The sequence below is a fragment of the Chlorocebus sabaeus genome, chromosome 25, assembly GCF_047675955.1.
Source record: "Chlorocebus sabaeus isolate Y175 chromosome 25, mChlSab1.0.hap1, whole genome shotgun sequence".
NCBI lineage: Eukaryota > Metazoa > Chordata > Mammalia > Primates > Cercopithecidae > Chlorocebus > Chlorocebus sabaeus.
Window position 1 is genome coordinate 24,505,258 of NC_132928.1, and position 17,903 is coordinate 24,523,160.

Below are 17,903 nucleotides of genomic sequence, written 5' to 3' on the forward strand. Positions count from 1 at the left end.
TACTCACGTGCTCCACTGGTTCGGTAGCGCTCGGACGGGAGGCTGGGGTGGCTGCTCCCAACCTCGTTGACGGCAATGACACGGAACTGGTAGTTGACATACGGGGACAGCCGGAGGACGGCTGAGTTAACGCTGCCGGGGTACTTGGAATGGTCATGCCAGACCCCGGGTTGGAACTGGTCTTCTTCAAACTGGACAACGTAGTCTGAGTGGGCAAGGAAAACAGAGCTGTTTCGGGAGCTCAGTTAGGAGTGGTCTTCCTTATAAGCACTTCCTCCTTGGCTTCCGTTGATCTTTATAATCTCTCTCACACAAAGGCACAGGGAGAATTCTTCCCAAGGCTCAGGAAGAGACACCAAGGCCTCTGTACATTCTGAGGATAGCCCAGGGCACACATCAAGTGAGGCAGAAGTGGGACTGGAAAGCAGGAAAGGCCTTCGGTTTAAGGGTGTTACCATCCCTCTTTTCCAGCTTTGGAGCACAGGGCCCCTGAGCTACCTGTGATGGGGCTGTTGTTATCATCCCCAGGGATCCAGGTCAGCCGCACGCTCCTCTCGGCCAGGTCGGTCAGCTCCAGGTCCCGGGGCCGGTCTGGCCGTCCTGGTGGCAGAAGAAGACACCACGCAGGGCTCCTGAGTTAGAGCGGGTCCACCCTTGTGACAGCCCTAGCCCTGGACAGCTCCCTGATGGGTTTAGGTCTTCACTACCAGCTGGATCCAACCCCAGCCTGCCCTGAGGGGTGAACACAGGGACCACTCCCTTCCCACAGGGGCCCAAGGAAAAACAAAGAGGGGACTCCTGAAATCCCAGCCCCCAAAAAGAATATCAATGGGTGTGGAACAAGGAATAAAGGGGATTATGCAGGGCACAGAGAGAACTGGGACCAATGCCATCCTGTCTCGGTGGATCTTCTGAGAGTGCAAGCATTCAGGAATGCCATCCGTCATCAGACCCACGCTCACAGCACTTAGGAAGGCTGATGAGGGAGTGTGGGATTCTGTCCCATTTTCTCACAATAATTGGCCTCTACTCTGTATGCCAACGCTCTGAGTAGACGGGAGCCCAGGAGAGGGCTTAGCCTGCTGAACAGGGCAGATGGGTTTGATGAGTGGGGGCGACAAAGAGAGGGGACCAGACCAGGGAGGAGATGGAGACTTGGTCTCGGAATTTCCCCAGTGGACAGCAGGACAGAGGGGCCCAGCAGGCTTGCAAACAGCGGTGAGGGCAGCACCTTTTTGGGGGCACGAATCTCATTGGGACTGCTTTAGTGGGTTTAAGTGCCATCCTGGCCTGGGATAAAGACATCCGGTGACTGAGTGGTAGGGGTAGGCAAGATTTTCTCGCCATCTTGACTCCCTGAACCAGATTTCCATCTTTCAGATGGTCACTATAAGGACCTGGAAGGCAAGTCCCACAGGCCCATGTTCGTGTGTGTGTGGCATGTGTAATACAAAAATCTAGCCGGGCGAGGTGGCGGGCACCTGTAGTCCCAGCTACTCGGGAGGCTGAGGCAGGAGAATGGCGTAAACCCGGGAGGCGGAGCTTGCAGTGAGCTGAGACCCGGCCACTGCACTCCAGCCAGGGCGACAGAGCGAGACTCCGTCTCAAAAAAAAAAAAAAAAAAAAAAAAAAAAAGAAAGCAGCAGATGCAGGGAGGCTGAACAACGAGTTTCCAGGTGATGTGAAGGGAGCAGGCTTTCGCATTCCCTGCAAACAGGACCTGAAAGACTGCTGGGAGGACAGGCCACCCTGAGGGAGCAGTGAGTGTGGCTGGAGGCAAGGGATGGGGTGAAACAGCAGCCGAGAACTTCCGAGCTCACCCTGTAGGGAGCAGGAAGCCCAGCATAGGGTCGTGCCCTGGGCTTTGGGAGGTGGATGTGGGCAACTGAAAGGAGGTCCCATGTAGCCAGGAGTGCTGCCCACAAACCTATACACTGTCACCCTTTCCCAAAGCGGCTTCCTTCTCCCAGACTCCACACCCGGGGTGCCAAGAGAGGGCACTGGCAGGGGACTGTGATTAGTGGGAATTACCTTTGGGCAGGGCAGCCAAACGGTTAGTTGGAGTGGCCTGATCAGCTGCAAAGGTAAGATGGGTTATCCAGGTTAGCAGGTTATCCAGGGTTAAAGGTGTTCTAGAAGGATAGGGGTAGGCAGCCAAGGCTTAGACAGCTGCCCCTGGGCTGAGGTGTTCTAGGCAGGGCTTTCCCCGTCCTTCCATGGGGAATCCCCTACCCTTATACAGGCCATCTGTGTTTCCTCCACATCTGGGGGTGGCACCTCTGTTTCCTTCCCATCCCAATGTGACTCTCTCATGCCTGGGCCCACGCTCCCTGCAACTGTGCCTCTCCACTGCACCAACGCTAGTGGCAGTAGGGCACCCACAGGGAGGCAGAGGTGACAGAGGACCTGCTTCCCTGGAAGGGAGAGGCCTCCTTCCTCTTGGTTTGGGTTAGCTTAGTATTTACAGTCCAGCCTGGGTGCAGGCCAGGAAGACACGGCATCATCTTGCTCAGTGCATAGCACACGATGACACGCCACCAAAACCCGGGAATGGGGCGGGATGGAAAGGAAGGTTGGCGGAGGTCATTGGAAGCACAAACACAAACTCAGTCTTGCTTTAAGGATGGATTGTTTTAATTGACTTAGTGGTGGAGTTAGTTGTAAGGAAGGTAAAATGATCACAACAAGAAACCCTTCTCCACCTTCTCTGTATCACTCAGGCCCCTTTCAGTTGAGACGTGGAGAAGTCACACTCCACTCAGGAGGTAACCTGTCCTGCACAGCTTGTTCTAAAACTGGCAGCTCCCTAACCCTGACATCAAAAGGCAAGAAGAGATCACCACGCCTGACCTGCCCACTTGACTGCAGGCATTGCCCTCGGAACTGTCCTGGGCCACTGCTTCTCTGGCTGCTGGGGAGGGGGTGGGGCTGGTCAGTGCCAGGGTGAGCAGCGGCAGTTACCTAGCACAGTGAGGTAGGCCTTGGCCAGGTCTTGGTCTAGCTCGGTGCTGGCAACACACGTGTAACTGCCCTGGTCCCGCTCTGCCACACCAAAGATGGTCAGGGAGTCATCTTCCTTCTTCATCCTACAAAGGTACCAAAGAAGGGTTCGGAGGAGAGGTGAGGGGAGTGCTCAGGGCTGCCCACTGCTTTCTCCCCAGAGGGGGCTCTCGAGTCAGGAGGGCAAGGGAAGTTCCTTCTGGGGGATATGAGGCTCCCTCTCAATGCTTTGACAGAGGCAAGGTCTTCACGGTCACCTGGAGCATTCACCATACTTAGTGGAGGGGAATAGAGAGTGGGTGGAGCTCAAGTGGCCGTGAATCACGTTTTTCACCTTCCAATGCCATACGTGTGCCTGCCCCTGTGCCTTTACTGTGCTGTGCCCCCCTCCCAGGTTAGGGCACCATGAGGCCCATGACCCCAAAGGCAGGTTGGTATTCTTTCTCCTCTCATACTTATAGCTTTATCTGTCTTCAGCCCAGAGTTGTCTCCTCTGCACCCAGGCTCAGGCCAGCCTGACCCCTGGCTCCTCGGAACTGTCTCCCATAGAGAGGGGAGGCCGCAGAGCAGGATGGGGCTGTAGAGCTGTCAGCACCGAGTGCCAGAAGGTTTGCAGAGGGGGACACCCTCTGCAAAGAGTCAAATGATGGCTAGAAACCACTGGTACCATGTCCAACTGCAGGGCCCTGCACAACTTTGCTCCCCCGAGGTGGAAGAAGGTAAAGCAAAGTGAGCCCTGGGGAGGGAGGCTTGGAACAGCGGTTCTCAATCCTGACGCACACCGGAACCCCCAGGGGGACTTTCAAACACTGCCAGTGTCCTAAGTCCTGCCCTACACCAGTGAAATCAGGATCTGAGGAGAGGGGCAGGCATGGGTGTAGTAAAAGCATTCCAGGTTCAGTCTGAGAACTGGGAGCTGGCTCAGATCAACCCTGCCCTCTGCTGAAGATTAGGGGTACTGCAAATAGGGCTGAAAGGCTGGAGCCTGGGATGCAGCGGAGGAGCAAAAGAGAAGACAAAAAGGAAAGGGAAAAGAGGAGGAGAGAGGGGAGAGAGGGAGAGGAGAAGTGAAGAGATTGAAAAGAGGGAGAGAGAGGAGGTGTAGGAGAGAGAAGCAGGGAGCTGGTGGGAGAGAGGGAGGTTGTGCAGGGTTGGGGAGGGGGTCTCCCCTGAAGTGGGGGAGTCGCCAAGGCCATCACCCCCTCTGCAGTAGCTCCTTGGTGACATGCATGACACGGGTTCCCTGTCCCTGTGTTCTTCCATGTGTCACCAACAGCAAGAAAAAGAAAATGTGCCTCAGACTAGCACTAGGAAGTGGGAAGGGAGGAAGAGAAACCTGTTTCCAATATAGAGCGGCTCGTCATCCTTCAGCCAGGAGACGGTGAGTTTCAGGGAGGGGTCATGCTTCACCCGACACTCCAGCTGCACCGTGGTGCCCCTTTTGGCCACCTGGTCCTCAGGCATCCGGTAGATCCTGGTGGGGTCTGTGGAGAAGCCCAGAGCACTCGCCACTGGCCTGTTCTCTGCCCAGCATCCCCACGCGGCCACACAGTGGCATATGCCTGCCCTTGAGGCCTCGGGCCAACTATGGAGCGGGGCACAAACAGTATGTTGTGGTATGAATGGAGCAGAGTTCTGGGTGGGTAATCCCAAAGGCAGGTAATGCCCCAAATCCTCTCCATCTGGCTCAGGAACATATGATGTAATTTCTGGGGTGGTAGTGGGGAGCTGGTGTGAGCAGAAGGTTTCCCTTCCCTAATTCTCTTGGGACCACATGAATCCTAAATGGACTCCACAGGTGCACACTGGGGAGCCCATTCCAGGTTAAAGATAGGTGTGGTGCATTTTCAATGTGAATATTGCATGTGGATGACTGCGAGCAGGGCTTCCTTGCCCCCTCCAAACTCCCACTGGCGAACCCTCTCCTTTACCTTTGACCTCCAGGCGGACTTGGTTTTCAGCTTTGCCCAGAATGTTGGTGGCGACACAGGTGTAGATGCCTTGGTCCTCTTTGCGGATCATCTTAATTTCCAGACTGCCATTCTCATAAACATGGTAGTTGCCACCATCCAGGTTGCTTCCTTGCCCATTCTTAAACCTCACAACAGAGCAGCAGAACACACAGCATCCTGAGACAGGACCAGCCCAAGGGCAGGGGCAGCAGCCAATCAAGAGAGACCGTGGGGGCTGTGGAAGGAGCCCCATGCTAGGAGTCTGGAGCCCTGAGCCTCAGAGGGTCTGCCTGTAACCACCAGGTGGCCCTGGCAAGCCTCCATCCCTCTCTAGGTCTCGGTTTCCCATTCTGTACAATGAGGGGGTTGATCCAGATGATCTGCCAACTTCCTCCCAGCTTTGACTCTTTAAGATTCCTAGGTCTTGCTGAACACCTACTATGGGCCAGATGGGAAGGAGAAGATGAGACAGGTGACCCCTGCTGTGGAAGGCCTGGTCTCCTGGAACTTACCATCGCAGAGTGGGGATGGGAGACCCAAAGAAAGGGCAGTCCAGCCGCGTCCGGTTGTAAAGAATCACTCGAATGAGCTGGTTCCGAGGCGACAGCATCCGAGGCGGCACATCTGAAATTCCCAGAGAACCCATCTCGAGTACTGAGTCTAACTCTTCCATCTCTTCCCCCTCGGTCTCACCTCTGCATGCCTTCTACTTATAGTAGCTTCCCAAGCACTGAGGCACCTTCCCCTATCAAACTTCCCTCCTTCAGGAAGCCCCTAGGGATGAGGTGGGGAAGGAGAAGCTTACTCCTTCCTCTGCCCTCAACCTACCCTACATTGAAATCCAGCTTTTGCAAAAGGTCTCCCCAAATTATCCAGCAGGTTCTGTAGCTGCCCCACCACAGCCCTAAGGCATTTCCTAGCTACCCCTCCCACCACCCTCTCCCTGCCCAAGGGGTGCAGCAAATATACTCGGAACCATTCCCACCGTGAGATCCAGCTGCAAACCCAGGGGAAGTCAACATAGATACAGCAAGGAGATGGGACAGTCCCACTCTATCTCATCAGGAGAGGGAGAAGACTAAGATTGACTGCTCTGATGGAATTAACTGTCTGCTTATCCAGCTTTGTGAATTTTAAGTCCTCCATCCCTCTTACAAAATTTTTCCCGTCTCCATGTTTCCACTCTCCACCATCTTCTTACCTCACCCAGCTTGGCCAATCCCCGGAGAAGAAAGTGTGCCCATGACATAACCAAGGCCCAGGGAGACTGCGCAGTAGTGGGGAGGAGGGGGAGACAGGCTGCGAAGGGCACACTCACCCAGCACACTGACGAAGGCATTGGCCAGCAGGTAGCCATGCTCGTTGGAGGTGTTGCACTGGTACACAGCCCTGCTGCTGATCTGGGTGTCCCGGAAGATGATGGTGTCTCCGGCCACCTCACGGTTTGGGTTCGGTGGTGCCGCTACAGACAAGAAAGAGACGCTCCTCATGAGAGATAGGAAGGTCAGGGTGAAGGGCACTTGGGGCTCTGGCCAGGGCTCCCAGGAACAACTGGGGTGCTGTGGGGAGCACCAGGTGGGGGGCCAGATGACAGGACTTCTGGTCTCGCCACTGCTGGGCTGTGTGTGACCTTCAGCCCTTCTCTGAACCTGTGGGGTTTATTTCTAATCTAGTCTAGAGTATGGAATATGAATTCTTGTTCAACCTGCACACCCACTGGGCAGGTGTGGTTGAGAGCATTAACTTTGGAAACAGAAAGCAGTTTGGGTTCTAACCACATCACTTACTACCAGCATCACTCAATCTCTGTGAGCTTCAGTTTCCTTGTCTGCAGAATGAGAATAACAGATCACCTCTTGGGGTTTTTGTGAAGATAACCTGAGATTTTATGCATGTACAAAGTGATGAACAGAAGGTCTAACACATACTGTTATTATCATTTGAATCGAGTGTGCATACATTTAAATGTGTTTTGAAAAGGACAAAGCAATTTACAATAGACAGAACCTACCGCTCTCCCATCCTCTAAAGAGAGCGTGCTCCAAACATTCACAAAGTTAAACCCATAAGCCAAGGCCTCTTGAAAATGGTGTGAGTCCTTATATTTGCCTAAGCTCACAGCTCCTCCCCAAAAATGTGTCCTAAACTGAGAGAGGATATTCTTGCCCACAGTTCTAGTACTGCTGGCTTGGGATGCAGAGAGCAGAGGCTGGAGAGGGCTAGGGTCTTTGTTCTGCCCACACTTCACTCTGGGATCTGGGGTAAATCAACAAACCTTTCCGAGCCTCATTTCCTTCATCTGTAAGATGGGAAGAATCACTTCTACTTTCCCCTACTCTAAGGAAGGCTAAGATAAGAGAACAACGATGAGGTGTAAAACCAAAGAATTGCCACTTTTCTCATCTTTAACCACTAGAAAGTGACTTTCTTCCTAAGATTTCTGGACTAGGAAGCTGATGACTTAGCTTACAAAACGCATTCAAGATCACTCAGACCTGCAGGGGAAGTCAGCGGAGGATGCAGGAGTCGCCCTGCAGGCGCCACTCCACAGATAGCCAGTCTGAGCCCAGAACCGGGGAATCAGCAGATGGGAAAGGAAGACAAGGTTAGCATTCTTATCATCCATGCCCGGGTCACCAGTCACTGAAAAGGGACCAAGAAGGCAGTGCCAGCAACTTGTACACCTCCTTGCCTGGCAAATTCTCGTGCAACCAATTTTCTTCCCAGTCACTCCCCTTACATGTTCCCTGGGGAGAGTGACAGGTGATCTTTCCAGGGCTGAGGCTCAGTTGCAAGTCCTGGACTGCCTTTATTGAATGGTGCTATAAAGTTTAGCACAATTGCCTGCCTTATCCCCAAAGTCCTATTAAGATGGAGAGAACTGCAGAAGGCAGGCAGTGTTCATATCTCTGCTTGTAGCTGGGGAAGTAACATTTACTGGGGATAACTAGGTTCAGTACTAGCTGGTGCTGTTATATTGCAGACTCACGGCAACCCAGAGCTTCACCACTTCCTAGCCATGCGATGTTGGGCAACTCACTGCACTGACCAGAACCTTATTTCCTCACCTTAAATGTTTGAGAGTATAGCCACAACAGGGGTGCAGCATCTAGCACAGAATGTGGCACACAATAAATATCTAAAAAGGTAAATTCTTACCCTCTCCTCTACCTGTGTCCCCCCTTCTCCACCTGCTTCTATCAGCTGCTGTTCTTGAGTTAGATTCTGAGTTCTTGCCATCTACGTTTTCCCCATTTGGCTGACACCATTGTTTACATTTCCTCTGACCACTTAGAGAAAGTGAGGACAGGACATTTTGAAAAGTGAATGCAACCAGAGAGTCTATGATGTGAAAACTTGACCAAGGCCACTGATTATAAGGGGCCTTGGAGTCATCTACTCCATCCACCTGGGCACGACTAAATGTCCCCAAAGTCTAAGCTTACTCAATAAACTGCACCTGTGCATCTGCTCTTCTGGGGCAGTTCTTCCTCATATCTAACCATAATATTTCACATCATTGTACAACCCTGCTGCTTCTTTTGCCCTCAGCAGAGAGCAGAACTTGAGTAACCAACAATGGGGTTACTGAACTCTCCTCTACCTTCCAAGCCCCAGCTGTCATTCAGAGCCCAACCCCCAAGAGATGCAGCCACAGTCCCCAGGCCATCAACTGGGCTTCTTCAGGGGAAGAAAGCAGAGATTTAAAAAACCGCAAGACAGCAGAAATCCCTTAAGCATGGGAATATGACCACAGAGTTCCAGGCTTCCTGTTCTGTAACACAAAGAGAGGGTAGGTTTCTTGGGATGTCCAAAAAGACGGGCAACTGAGAAGCAGCCGCCAGTGGGCTTCTCTTGTCCTGAACTTCTAGTGTGACCGACGCTGGCATAGTGACAGGAATCTGAAGCCTTTGATAGGAGAGAGATGAGAGTCAGATAGGACAACAGCTCGCTACTTACATTGCAAAGGTTCCCCATTCACCATCCACTGGACAGTGGGTTTGGGGTTTCCGTTGGCTCGACACACCAGTCTCCCATCCTCACCAGGAGCCAGGATAAGGTTCTTGGGTTCATCCAGCCAGTAGGGAGCAGCTGGAAGACAAGACAGGCACAGGCAGGGGAGTTAGATGGCATGGGACAGGCAGAAGAAACCAAGCAGTCTCCCTCTAGTGTGGCAGGACCCCCTGAGTCCCAGCACCAGGCGCTCACCACCTGCCCCAGGGCTTGTCCTCATAGGGATAACTTGGTCCAGCCTGTATCTGGCTGGCTTGGCTGCACAGATGCTGATCTGTCTATTTTGAGTTCACAGAACAATAGTTCTAAACTGGGGCTGCTCATTAGAATCCCCTGAAGAGCTTTTTTAAAAAAAGGGATGCTAGGACCTGTCTCAGACCTACTAAATCAGAATCCTCACAGGAGGCCTGGGTGCAAATGCTTTTCGAGGTCACTAGTGTCTGCGGTGTGCATCCAATGGCTCCACTGCCAGGGAAGGTGGTAAAGCGGGCACCGTGCTGGTCCCTCTGGATCTGTGTTTTGCAAGATCAGACCCTTTAGGAAAAGGCTTATATTCATTCCTTTAGGCACGGAACTTTGGTTAGAGTAGTTTCTTTTTTTGTTTTTTGTTTTTTTTTTTTTTGAGATGGAGTCTCACTCTGTCTCCCAGGCTGGAGTGCAGGGGCGTGATCTCGGCTCACTGCAACCTTCGCCTCCCAGGTTCAAGCAATTCCCCTGCCTCAGTCTTCTGAGTAGCTGGGATTACAGGCACGCCCTACCATGCCCAGCTAATTTTTGTAATTTTAGTAGAGATGGGGTTTCACCATGTTGGCCAGGATGGTCTTGATCTCCTGATCTCGTAATCTGCTCGCCTCGGCCTCCCAAAGTGCTGGGATTACAGATGTGAGGCATTGCACCTGGCTAGAGCAGTTCTTAGCTGGCCACCTCATTCAGTTGATTGGACAATTTTGTGAATATGTGGAAATGTGGGTTTTTCTGAGAAGTGAGGCTTTCAGATCAGATTCTCAAAGATCTTGATACCCAACCCCCACCCCCTAAAGTCTAAGAACTCCCTAATTTGTGAATGGTGCTGAAACCAAGGTCACAAGATCAATCGACCATGTGCTAAGAAAGTTCCTGTACTCTGGTCTCGGACATCATCATCTCAACCATCCGTGCAGCCTCAGGCCAAACAGTGACCAGTGCAGCCTGCCACACATGGCTGGGACCCATGACGACATGCGCTCTGGTGCCTGCAATCACTCAGGTGGGCCCTCTTTGCTTTGGGGGTTAGGAAGGGATTTTAAAAAATAATTTTGGTCATAAGCACTCCCCAGTTTTAAAAAGCAGCACAGCATCATGCATAGGTACACAGACAGCACGGGCTCACGCGACACATCACGAACGGGAATGCAAAACGAAAGGAAAAAAGAAGGCTCTGGGAATGATTCAAATGGGCCGTGGGAGGAAATTCACCTGCTGAGGGAGCGTTGGCACCAAGGAGAGTTGGGTGACGGTCAGGGTGGATCTCCTTCCCTTAATACCCTCTGCCCCATGCACGGGCATGCACACACCCTCTCACGTCCAGTGAGTGACACCATCCATAGCAGATCGCCATAGCCACTGGCCAGTGGGCTGGAAGTCTCCCCCACTCACTCCGTCCCCAACCACCCTCAGAGGGAAGGGTGGGCATGGTGTTCAGGGTTGGCAAAATAATCATAATGAGAAATACACACAACGTACCCTTTACTCTCACCGAGATCGTGTGCCGGATGCTGCCCATCTTGTTGGAGGCCAGGCAGAAATATTCCCCAGAGTCTTCCTCGGAGACATTGGTGATACGCAGGGCCTTATTAAAGTTCTCAAACTTGGCCTTGTCAGATGGGAGGTCCCCACCTTTCTTGTACCATGCGATGTCTGGTGTTGGGCTAGGAGAAGCGCCAAGCAGGAAACAAAGAAGTTATCACTAAACATGGCCCTTCTCCTCTTCTATAGAGCTGGGGACACCCAGGTGGCCTAAAAGTATACTTGGGCCCAGGGGATGCATGTCCTCTAAGAGCTGATCTTTCCTGTACAGAGGAGGATGCTCAGCCACAGAGAACCTGAAGGTTTAGCTAACGTCCCGCGAGATTCTAACGCATATACGGGATGCCTAATCACCTTTCCTCATTATCCAAAACAGAGATGGGCAGAATGGGATGGAGATGACTATGGTTTGCAACACCCTGCTCATTAGGGCCTGTTTGCTTCTCTTTCTGCTGTGCTACTGGTATGCACTAAATGTGGCATTAACAAGAGCATGAACAAGCTCCCAACCCCATCCTCCTGGAGGGTGGCTAGAAGAGGGGCTGCAAACTGCACATACACCCCGGAGGCGATGCATTCCAGCAGGAGGTCCATGCCACGAAGCACCATCTGGCTGCTTGCAGTACCCTGGGGGTACATGAAGCTGGGTGTTCTTTCTGCAACTCCTCGGGCTGAAACAGGAGAGAACAAACTCCTGTGAGCCTCCTTCCAGAAGGCAGACCCCGCTAGGCCAATGCTGTCAGGCTAGAAAGAAATAGCATCACCGCCCCTGCCAGATCCTCCCAGCTGAAACCACCCCAAGGACTTGGGCCTCATTAAGTGAGGTGTGTTAGGAAGCTCAGGGCTCCTCAGCCCCACCAGCATGAGTGAGAGGAGCTCTAGGTTCTGAAAGGATCTGCCTGGAGGAGCCCAGCTTCCCTCAGGTTCAGGGAATCTCCCCTTCCCTGAGATGGGGAGGGGCTGTCTGAGCAGTGCGAGATCTACTCCCGAGCAGCTTGTATTGGGATCCCAGAGGCCACTGTGTGGTCCCCAGAGCAGGCCATCTCAGCAGCGGTCCTTCTCCCCAGGCAGGGATCTGGAAGCAGAGAAGGCATGTACTGGGGCCACAGGACGGACAACCTGCTCTTTGGGACCCTGAAAACAAGGTGCTGGGATGGAGTCACAAAGCCTGCACAAACAATCAGAAATGCAGGGGGAGTTATTAATGGCTTAGCAAAGACATGTAGAGAATTAATGAGCAGAGATGACAGGAAATCACTCTGGGGCCAAGACCATTCTGCCTCCTCGCTAATGACTTGGGAAGACGGCTGGGGAGGGGAATAGTAATTACATGTGAGTTGCTCGGGGAGTGGGTGAGAGAAAAGTGGCTGCCAAGTTGGAGGAGGTGATCTATAATTCAACTAGGCCGGAACAGTCATGGGTCTGAAATCAATGAGATTCATACTGGTCTTGAAGGCCAGGTGGCTCGCAGAGATTGGCATTTTCAGGATGGTTGTTTCTCTGTAGAAAGGTTGTGCCAGCATGGATCCACCCATGACAGAGTGAATCCCACCTTCCCCGAGCCTCACCTCTTCCCCCAGAGCTCTTCGTATAGCTCTAGGGGAATGGGTAAGATGGAAGGGAAAAGAATAAGGATTTTCCATCCGGAAACCCCAAGGCAAAAGGGAAACTGGAGGAAGTACCCCCTGGCCAAGGTGTACGATCATACACAAGAATGGCTAAAAACAAGAATAGAAGCTGAGTCCACCCATGGGTTTAATGGAGTCTTAGACTCAGCTGGACAAGGGAGAGGTAGAGGGAAGGCAGGGCTGCCAGGAGCTGGGAGGCCTCAGAGATGCCTGGGATGAAGATGAAGACAGTTATCCAGGGTTTAACAGGTGAATCGGTGCTGGTAGAGTGAGGACAGAGTGCGGGGGCACTTTATCCCCACGTAACTGGTGCTTCCTAAAGGAGCTTGCTGGGTTTGCTGGGGCCTGGCTGCACCAGTAGGGCTCCTGTTCTGGGGCACTCAACTCTCTCCCTTGGTACCAGTGCAGTGCAATTCATAGAGTTTGCTTCTATTTTATCTTTTTGTCAAAAGAAGAAAGGATGAAACATGTGCAGAGGGTAACTAGGCTGATGGTACAATACACGGTATACAGCAAATGCTCAACAAAGGTTATGAGGTGAATGGATTGAAGGGGAAGAAGAGAACAAAAAATAAGGCAGCAATTTAACCCATATTATTTCTCTTTCTGTAGATGCCTCATCTGTCCCACCAGCACACACATTACAATAGTGACTACTGAAGGGGTTAATCCATTATGTGGTTAATTGGTTATCATCTATATCTATAACTCTTGTAGCATCCAATTCTCAGCACCAAGGAAGCCTGACACCAACAGCTTCCTCCCGCCCACCGTCACGGAATCACCAAAACAACCAAGACACAGGGGCACTATGAGGAAAGGAGATTCTAGGGCAGAAGGCTCTGTTGTCAGGTTGGTGAATCCGTCGAGAGCTGGGAACCCTGGGATTATGTGGAAGAGATCCCAGCTCAGTCGTCATACTCCTTCCACACCGGGATGCAATCTGCAGAAACCAATCTGTGACCCTATGGACATTTAATTTACACCATAACATGTGACACCACAAGCACACACAACCCAGCAAAGCAATAATGATGGGAAGGAGGAAAATTTAGCACAGAGTCCCGCTGTGGGTGCCTTGACATGCTGTAACTGTCACTATAAAAAGGTTATAGTAATGTTGCGTTTGTAGGATGTGGGCTAGCAACAATAGAATTATCCTAAAGAAGGAGAAGCTACTGGAAAAAAGCCAAAGTTCAAAAAAAGGGAAGAGCATCCTAAAAGTCAGAGGTCATAATCAGGGCCACCATTCAGTGAATGTTTGCCAGGGACCATGCACTGTGCTGACAGCTCCAACCACACCACCATTTATGCTTAATCCTCACAGCAAACCTGGAGGGTTGTATCCCCATTTTCAGCAGAGGCAACTGAGGCTCAGTGAAGTCAACAGACTTGCCCAAGGTTACAAGCTAGTTATGTTTTTGATTACGTGCCATTTAGCACCAAAAACTTGTGCTTTCCACCCACTCTACATTGCCTCTCTGTCTAAAGATGGGCATCCCACTTGTTCCTACTTCTGACAGTCAGCTTCAGGAATATCTTTCTTATTCAAACCAAAGAAAACCCAAGGGCAAAAGAGGTAAAGGAGAAAGATATTTTTGTCTTGGTGAGGTGCTCTGGTGAAACTCTTCCACTATGTTTTACTATTCTCACTATCTCAGCTAAGATCCCATCTCTCCTCAGTGGCTATTAAAAAACTCAGGCCCAAGGTGGAGAAAAAGAAGCTGAGGAGGGAATTCAGCAGCTCTGAAGGCACCTCAGTTGGATTCTTAAAGGCATGGAAACTTGAAGAAGATTTGGGGGACACGATATCATTAAGGAATGAGATGGATGGCCCTAAAGGAAAGGTTATGAAGAAATGCAGTCAATTGCAGCAGGAGGAACTCATATGAAAATTTAGGAAGGATAATATAGCTGGTGGCTCTGAGAGCCACTGTTCTCAAAGAGGGTGCCTAATTTCCTTCCCTGTAGAAGTAGAGACAGGAAAACTCTAAGACAACAGTGATTGCTAGATGAAACTCTAAATGGTGGCAGATGACTATCTCATCTTATCATGGGACACCCTCTTTCATCATGGAGGCAGGGGTCCCTGGAGAGTATTAGTTATTTGCCCTGATCTTCAGAGTGGGGTCTGACTTAATGCCTGATCAAACTCAGAGTTCATATGCTAAAGCTCATATCTGTGTGGATTCAGGAAGAGCTTCCCTCACAGGCCCATTTGACTTCTTGCCCAGGGACAGCCAGTCCTCTCCTGCTCTCGTAAGCTGTGGCTCAGAGTGGGCTCATGGGTTTCTGGGGGAATATGGTCAGCGAGCAGACAACAGATGACAATGCCTTGACCATGTTGGCCTTAAAGGTCCAGTGAAAAATGCCTCTTGATCATCTCTTTGGAGGCAACATCCAAGACTGCTGACAATCTTAGTTGCCCCCCTCTGTCAAGTGCTATGTGTTAACAGGACAAGACAGTTCAATGAATCAGACGTATCTGAGGACCTCTGCCAAAAACAGCTTTTAGGAGCATCTGGATCCTACATCCAGACCACTTTGCTGCTTTTGATTCTCAGAATTGAGAACCAGAGACTCATGGGGCCAGATTCTTGGCATCTCATCTACCTCTCTCACTCTAGGAATGGCTGACCAAACAACCCCAGAAGATAGGAAAAACTCTTTGTCTAGTAATATTTGATACCTTTCAGTGCCAGGAAATTTCTCCTGTAAGTCTAACCCAAATCCCATATGCAGTAGTTGGAACTTTTCTTCTTATGCAGTTCTCGGCACAGCTGAGGATCTGAACAGCTTTTGTCTCTCTGGTCTGCCCTACAATTTCTCCCTCTATGGTACTTTCTTCCTATAATTGCGCCTGCTTTTCTCCCCCTTGGCTTCTCTTTAAGTTCTCTGTGTCCTTCTTAATTTCAGAAACATAGAAGAACTATCCAGGATACAGTCAACACTAAACCATTCCCTTTAAAACCAATAATGGGTAACATTTGTTAAGTATCGAGAATGTGCCCAACACATACTAGGAACCATAAGCACATTATCCTGTTTAATCTTCACAACAATCCTATGATACAGGTAATACATCCATTTGGCAGATGAGAACATTAAAGTTCTGAGACTAAATGACTTACCCAGCATCACTCAATGGTATGTCCCAGACCTTGGATTTAATTCAAGGTAGTCTACCTCAGAGCACACACTCTTAACCACCTCCTTAATCTCCTCACCTGGGTGAACCCTAAGTGGTAAGTTACAATCTCAGACCAGATTCTTCTGCCACTCAGCAGGTCAGGGGGTACCTGGCAACGTTCAGAGGATACCAATCCACTCTAGAAATCACTAAAACAAAATAGAAGTATGGGGTAGCCCTCCTGCTACAAAAGGGACATGCCATATTTCAGAGCCAAACAGATGCACTGGGCACTTTTCATCAAGACTCTCTGTCCAGATGCCTGCACTCCAGAAAGAAGTCATCCTCCTTCCTTCTTTTTCCCTTTGATATCTTGCTAGAAGCATCAGCCTAGCTGCCTTGTGTTCAAAATATGTCTCCCTTTGACTTTATATCCTTTCCAGCAGCTTCATACTTGGGTCAACTCCATCCTACCCTGGATTGAGGACAAGGGGTCAATCTCCACATAAACTCTTGTAAGCTTTGCTTGTTTCCTAGTCCTGGATGGGTCTCATAACTTCCACTCATTCTCGTGCAAGAATAGTTTGATCAACGGTCACAAACTGGTTTAAGTGACCAGAATCACTCGAACTTATTCCGTTGATGAAACAACTCTATGCGTATGTTGCCTGCATGACTTATCTTACATAAAGTGAGGAACTTAGACCAGATGGTCTCTAAGGGACCTTCTGGCTCTGATACACTCTGGCTTACAGAATACTTCCTATAACAGATTACCTGGAATCCAATTCAGAACAAGGCCCATTCCATACCAGGGCTCTGGGGCTCTTAACACAATAGTGGATGGCCCCATTATCTTGAAAACAAACAATGCTTAGAATCCAACAAAGGTCCCCTGATTCCTTGGGTAGTAAATCTCTTTGGCAGGATCTCAGTGTGGTTCTAGCTGCTTGGTGCCAAGTTAGAGCCTTTGCCTCTCTCTCTGACTCCCGCTCCCTCATCCTATCCCCTACTCCAGTCACTCATCATCCTTTATATGAGCACATCGCAGTGCAGACACTTCCTATCTGTTTCAGCCCACAGTGATGTCCCTTGGAGACCTGCAGCCTCAGCTTCTGAGGCATAACTAATGATGGGGGCCAGCTGCCTCACCAGAGCCAGCAAATGATGGTGCCTCTGGCTGCTCAGGGAAAATAACACATATTTGAGCCATGGTGAGGGGTAACTCAGGTGTGGAAACAGCCAATTACCTTATTAATCAGACTGAGCAACCAGCTGTGTGATGAGTTAGAACCATGCCTCACTGTAATTGTTCCACATCTCGCAAGTGTGGACTGGTGGGCACTAGATTTGCATACACTACCAGAGGAGGGGAGAGGCCCAGGTGAGAGGGTACAGTGGATGGTTTCACCTCATTTATACTCATCTTGAAAGGGAACTCAGAGCTGGGCTCTTACTCCTATTGCCCAGATGGATTTTAAAGAGACATGGGACCTTGCTGTGAAATGGTACTCCCGGTAACTAAGGTGAGATTACAAAGGAGGCAATTCCTATCTAGACACATAAGAGTTAACTGAACATACTAACAAGCTTTCTGTGTTCTTTCAACTACCAATAGGAACCAGACTTCCTGTTTCCTCTTCACTATGGAACTCGCCTATTCTAAGATATTCTCCATCCGTCCATCCCTGATTCCTAAGCTTCTACTTTTCAGTAAAAGTTTCTGCTTTTCAAGAAATTTTTTTGAAGTCCTACCCTGGTTTGAACAACTTGTTGAGAATTCAGCAACTTCAGGCATGCCTGTTAGAGGAGACCACACCACCAGGTGGGCCACCTCAAACCCCCACACTGCCTCCTGGCAGGCAGCCTTCTGGAGGTGTCATCTTGGCACCCTGGCTGGGCCAGCTGCCACCCAGCAGGAGTTAATGACGTGGTATCAGTCAAGTTAGGCAAACTGGGGTTAGCACAGGCAAGGTTAATCCCAAGGTTACCGCTGCGACTCACCACTGTACATGTCAGGGTGGTTTCTTAAGGACGAGTCATTATAAGGGTGGTCTGTAATAAACAAAAGAGGGTGAGCAAACAGGAGGCCACGGAGAAGTCACAGAGGCATAAACGGGGAGAGAAAAAACAAATGCAAAGCCACAAAAACAACCGAGGAGGGCAGCAGTGGTCTTTTGCAAAGGAAAGACACGGCATATTTGGAAAGGCAACACGCTCAGTGAAGAACAAGCAACACAAAACAGCCCACAAAAGGAGAAAAAAAAAGGTTAAATCCTGCAAAAGAAGGCAATAATAAAATAATGTTTTTTTTTTTAAAATTAAAGAAATTAGGTTTGAACTTTAATTATTTGGTCCTGCTATATTTTCAAACAAATGAGAGAAGGATTAGTG

The 17,903-nt window shown here is 50.3% G+C and overlaps 1 protein-coding gene across 21 annotated transcripts in view; it reads right to left on the reverse strand.

Annotated features, from left to right (window-relative positions):
- Positions 1–17,903, reverse strand: part of NFASC (neurofascin) — a 201,247-nt gene that overhangs the window by 42,387 nt on the left and 140,957 nt on the right. For 8 of the 21 annotated variants that reach the window (XR_012091204.1, XM_073011570.1, XM_007988770.3 and 5 more), the window contains 10 exons: positions 11,311–11,422; positions 10,689–10,873; positions 8,913–9,044; positions 6,271–6,414; positions 5,465–5,576; positions 4,932–5,098; positions 4,337–4,484; positions 2,962–3,086; positions 499–600; positions 8–205 (listed from right to left, as the gene is read on the reverse strand). Coding sequence is in view for 20 of the 21 variants with exons in the window: in XM_073011570.1 (XP_072867671.1) it covers positions 8–205; positions 499–600; positions 2,962–3,086; positions 4,337–4,484; positions 4,932–5,098; positions 5,465–5,576; positions 6,271–6,414; positions 8,913–9,044; positions 10,689–10,873; positions 11,311–11,422 (1,425 nt within the window). In the remaining variant the exon portion in view is untranslated. Of the gene's footprint in view, positions 1–7; positions 206–498; positions 601–2,031; positions 2,077–2,591; positions 3,087–4,336; positions 4,485–4,931; positions 5,099–5,464; positions 5,577–6,270; positions 6,415–8,912; positions 9,045–10,688; positions 10,874–11,310; positions 11,423–17,513; positions 17,565–17,903 lie in introns of those variants that run through there. The other 13 variants (XM_007988769.3, XM_007988783.3, XM_037985676.2 and 10 more) reach the window with 4 other exon arrangements.